We start from the raw sequence: 5,729 nt of genomic DNA on the forward strand, positions 1-5,729 counted from the left end.
AATTTTTCATATTTTTATCTTCTCCAGAATCACCGCATGCATAGACCACGTTCAACAATCTTTCCACAAAACACCATTGGGTGAAGGAATAAATTCATTTTTTTAAATGGACGCGCGCCCACGTCTAGGTTTAAAGGAGATATTAACTAATTAAGGATTAGTAAAAATTTATATTATAGTATCTTTAAAAACAAATTAACGTCATTTTTTTCTCCAGAACAGCAAAGTCTTTATCAATAGAATTTCACCCAATTAATTTAATCATTCTTGTGTAAAACTTTGATAACATATTGTAACTTTATCCTACTCTCAAAATAATGATTTGATGTTACTTGTCAACATTTTGCAAATTCTATGACCAATTTTTAAAATCGAATGCTGACTGACAGTTTTCACAGTTAGGACATAATTTAAATTTTTACACTGAATTTTTCCGATTATATAATGATTTCAATTAAATTTTTCTGTTTTATGCTTAGATAAAAAATAAATTTGCCCTTTTGTTCTACTATGCGTCTCCTTTTAAGAAATCGAAACAACTCTGATTGAATTAACATGTACCCACAAACCGGAACTAAGGTGCAATTCTGCTGAAACCGGTAAACATTCCAAAGTTTTAAATTGAAATGTCTCTAAAATGTAAAAAACGTGTCACTTATGTTATATGTGGGCTATTTTTCCTGATGGGAGGAATCGAGTATGCAGTTATTCTCCCAACACTGTGGTTGTACATGAAAAACAAATTTGATGTTCATCCGTATTTCCTCGGACTTGTGTTGTCAGCCTACAGTTTCTCAGCACTTCTGTTTTCACCTGTGATTGGTAGATGTTCAGACGTATTCAGGAGACCAAAATTGCTTTTGATTCTATGCACATTTTGGGAGGTGGCTGGTAATACAATGTATTTCATGGGGATATCTAAATGGTTTCTCTTGGGCAGTAGACTTGTTAGTGGGTTAGGTGCCGGCGGAGAAGCTTTAATTCTAGCCGAAATAGGCCGAGTCACATCTGAAGAAGACAGAACAGGAATCATTTCTTCCCTTGTTTCGATGAGACAGTTAGGGCTAGTATTTGGACCAGGACTTAACTTCTTCCTTCGCCTTTCTAATTTCTATATTGGACCCTTCATTGTCAATAAATTCACTGCCCCAGGTGCATTTATGGCATGCATGTGGACATTACAGTGCATTTTTCTTATCTTCTTCTTCACAGATCTTCATATTCTATATGGAAGTAAGGAAAAGAGCTTTCAAACTACTGAAGAAACAATTAAAGAAGGGGAAAATTTACACTACAAAATTACAGAAAATACTAAGGAAAGTCCAAAGCTGACCCTGAAACTTTTGTATGATGATTATATACGAGAGGAAATTATAGTGTTGATTGCTTTGCAATTCAACAGCTTTTTTAACCAAGTTGCCCTGGAAACCATGGCAACTCCATTGTCACAAAAACTACTGAACTGGGGGGAAATTGAGAATAGTATTATGTATTGCTTAGCTGGAGTTGAGGTTGTCATTGTATTCATGCTGGTGAGATTTCTCAGCAAGAAATTACAAGATCGTGTGATGTTATTGTTTGGTTGTGCAATACTTACTATAGCAAACTGTTGGCTTAGTTATGTGGTCCCTCATTCCACACCAGAAACGCCTCAGAGAAATATTGCTTTCTTTGCCATAGGCATTATTCTGGATATGTTAGCTCTTCCCTTTTTGGTTGTGTGCACTATTTCATTATATTCCAAACTGACCAAGAAAGAGACTCAGGGATTAAGCCAGGGTATAAGAAGAAGTGTTGTGGGCATCAGCTGCATCATCGCTCCTTTGTGGGCTGGTTCAACAATTGATAAACCCTACCTTATGTTTGGTGTAATGATAGGACTTCTGGCAATGGCTTTACTGATGCTATCAATTTCCTTTAGGAAACTGAAAACAAAAACAGATCGAAAACTAAATGATCTTGACAATCGGGAACAGAGTTGCACCATTCAGGCTGAAAAGGATGAAGAGAGACAACCTCTGCTGTCTTAAGATAGATATTTATGGCCAATATATTTAAATTATGTTTAATTTCCTACATACCCAGTAATATATATTATCATCACAGCACCAAATCATCAAGAAAGAAAATACATGGCTGGAATCTGGACCAGGAATCAAACCCAGGACCCCTGCATCACTAGTTGAGTCCTCTATCAACTAAGCTATCCAGACTGATATCCACAGCCCAAACCATTAAATATTCATGTATTAATTTAAGCTCAAAGTTATAATCCATGACCATATAGTTTCTGCAGTACAAAAAAAACCATCATTTACATGTCAATGTCATTCTTTATACCCTTTTCACAAAACACTTCAGTCTCAGCATCAGTTTTATTTAATAACATTATAATATGTGTACTGTATCATATTTACATGCATTGAAAGAGAAATTAATTATTGTTTTCCTTTCCATATATTTATATTTTTGTGATCGAAATTAGATACACACATGTCTATTTATTTTTTATTTTTTTGTTTTTATGTGATATAGTTTCTCTTGGAATACTATACAATGGGATTCCTAATATTTCTTAGATAATTAATGGTATGTATACTCTATAAACCATAATTATGTCCATTCCATTCAGGTTAACCATTTTTGAACAGTTATGTATTCAGGGTTTTTTTAATGAAATTATATTCATATATTTTTGTTATAATTCAACTTACAATATTTATGATTTTGTTCAAAGATTGTGATATTTCCTGATGTAAGAATGTAAAATATTGATTAAAATGCTGAATATTTAATAATGTTTCAATGTATATAGATTTTTGTATAACTGCCTGAAGAGCCGAACATGGCGAAAGCGCTTGCAGTAAATGTTTTGTGATATTTTTGGATTTTTATTTTTAAATATGTATCAAGATATATTTAAGGCAGGCTTACAATTTGTTAGTGCTCAATGGTAATCACTCGTCTTCTTATAGTACTTGGAAATAAACTCTTCTTCTTTTCAAACATTTCCCAGTCAACCCTTCTTCATCCCTCAGCAGAGTCCTTGCTGACTGATCAGCTTTTTATTATGTACTTACCAATATTTGTGTATACTTAAGTGATTTTACTGAATATTCATTTAGTTGTTATATCATCTTTTCGGATTTTTAGTCGATAATAAGTGAAACTTTGTATCTGAAGAAATTTCACATTAACTATGTATATTTTAAATAAGACATTGATTACCAGATTGTTATTGAAAGTTTCGGTGCCGTTATTCCTTCCTACTAAAAGTTTACCACACCCTCTTTTCCACCTCTCCCAAACACAAATTAACATTTATGTATTCCTGATAGAATATTTTATTAACATGACATGAAATGAAATAATTTATTATGTTATGTGGAGTTTTTTTTTAATAATGTCAATATTTTCATATGTTAATGTCACGTTTTCTTTCATTCGTTTGCCCGTTTCCCTTCCTGCCATACAGTTTATCGTCTCAAGCCACGGTTCATCCTCGCAATCAGGGGGCCTGAATCACCACGTTGCCTTTGGACATCCAACGACAAAGTGGTGACTTGAGACCCCTGGCTTCCGTGGATGGCCAGTGCCCACGGTTCGAAATCCGCATTATGGCTGTCTACAGAATAGGAGAGATCGTACATTTTGGCCGTGGTTTGAGACGATGCATACAGTTTGAAGTTCTTAGAATTTTTAGTACTAATTAGAATTCCCAAGTCATGTTACAAATTAGACTACACAACAAGAAATGTATTACGTGAATTATGATAACACTGGTTATTTAGCTAATTGTAATAAAATGAGTTTGATGTTTCACGTCAATTCAGTCTTTTAAACACATTTGGAATACATCATAAATAATATAATATTAATAGTTTACATGTAAACATACAACATGTAAATATACAACACATCTTATTAATACTTTCATTCAAATATTATTATTGAATGATTGCAGAGGAAGACAAATTAATAGAACAATGTGTTTAAAGGAAATTGAAATGAATTAATATGATATGAAATAAAATTTCAAATAAGGCATTGTTTTATTTTTCTTGAACTAAAAACGACGCATACACATTTATACTGCATTCATAAGGACGAGAATTAATTTGACATAGTAGGTGACACCTATATAAACAACCATATATATGCATACAAATTTACTCATTTTAAAAATACTTTGGAACTTATAACAATACCCGTGATGTACATTTCATTTCAACATCATTTTTCAAATTAAATACAAAACCTCTAACCACTTATTCACATTATTATTGCGTTGGAATATTTTCCACAGTCATTTTATTATCGAGGCTTAAAAATCCCAACAATTTTCTTTTGATTTGTGATATTGCAATATCTACAAAATGCATTTCAATCCTATTGTCTAAAGTCAAACAGTTTTGCAGGTTTTAACATATTTATTGTAAGTACAAGGGCGTTTTTAGTTGAATTTTATTGATGTGTGAATCACACAGAATTGCACACATGTACAGGTATATTTTTCATGAAGCTCTAAGTAGATTACCGGAACATACCTGCATGACAAGGCTGTGTGATTTGCACACCAATAACAATCACAAAATTAAAACAAGAGGCCCAGGGGCCACAGTGCTCACCTGAGCACATCGGGCTTGAATTTAACCCCCCCCCCCCCAGGCATTCATCATTTGAACAAACTAGAATCTACACTACCTGAGGATGATTCCAGATAAATATCACTAATCATAGCTTTGAAGTACTTGGGAAGAAAATTTTTACAGGTTTCCCAATATATTCCTATGTAAAACTTGGGTCGGCCATTTTGGCCCCACCCTAGCCCCGTGGGTCATGATTTGAACAAACTTGAATCTACACTACCTGAGGATGATTCCACATGAGTTTCATCTTTCCTGCCCCAGTGGTTCTGGAGAAGAAGATTTTTAAGGATTTTTCCTATATATTCCTATGTAAAACGTTGGTCGGCCATTTTTGGACCCACCCTAGCCCCGGGGGTCATGATTTGAACAAACTTGAATCTACACTACCTGAGGATGATTCCACATGAGTTTCATCTTTCCTGGCCCAGTGGTTCTGGAGAAGAAGATTTTTTTAAGATTTTTCCTATATATTCCTATGTAAAACTTTGATCGGCCATTTTGGCCTCACCTTAGCCCCGGGGGTCATGATTTGAACAAACTTGAATCTACACTACCTGAGGATGATTCCACATGAGTTCCATCTTTCCTGGCCCAGTGGTTCTGGAGAAGAAGATTTTTAAAGATTTTTCCTATATATTCCTATGTAAAACTTCGGTCGGCCATTTTGGCCCCACCCTAGCCCCGGGGTCATGATTTGAACAAATTTGAATCTACACTACCTGAGGATGATTCCACATGAGTTCCATCTTTCCTGGCCCAGTGGTTCTTAAGAAGAAGATTTTTTAAAAATGCCATTAATTTTTCTCTAATTCATAATTATCTCCCCTTGGAAAAGGGCGTAGCCCTTTATTTGAACAAGCTTGAATCCCCTTCACCCAAGGATACTTCGTGCCAAGTTTTATTGAAATTGGCCTAGCGGTTCTTGAGAAGTAGTCGAAAATGTGAAAAGTTTACGACGACAACAACGACTACAACGACGACAGACAACGGACAAATTTTGATCAGAAAAGCTCACTTGAGCCTTCGGCTCAGGTGAGCTAAAAATGTGTTTGTGAAACACTGATGCCATTGTATGGCAGC

The 5,729-nt window shown here is 34.6% G+C and overlaps 1 protein-coding gene across 1 annotated transcript; it reads left to right on the plus strand.

Annotated features, from left to right (window-relative positions):
* Positions 1 to 611: 611 nt before the first annotated feature.
* LOC134242322 (major facilitator superfamily domain-containing protein 8-like) lies at positions 612 to 2,303 on the plus strand. The gene has a single exon (XM_062724398.1). The coding sequence runs from the start codon at positions 627 to 629 to the stop codon at positions 2,028 to 2,030; it is 1,404 nt and encodes a 467-aa protein (XP_062580382.1). The 5' UTR covers positions 612 to 626; the 3' UTR covers positions 2,031 to 2,303.
* Positions 2,304 to 5,729: the final 3,426 nt, after the last annotated feature.

The sequence above is a fragment of the Saccostrea cucullata genome, unplaced genomic scaffold (genome assembly GCF_032062105.1).
Source record: "Saccostrea cucullata isolate Sc308-1 unplaced genomic scaffold, CSIRO_AGI_Scuc_v1 ctg15292, whole genome shotgun sequence".
Taxonomy (NCBI): Eukaryota; Metazoa; Mollusca; class Bivalvia; order Ostreida; family Ostreidae; genus Saccostrea; species Saccostrea cuccullata.

Bases quoted from the DNA above. Each gene is read 5' to 3' on its own strand.
- LOC134242322 (XM_062724398.1), top strand. From the start codon at position 627: ATGTCTCTAAAATGTAAAAAACGTGTCACTTATGTTATATGTGGGCTA.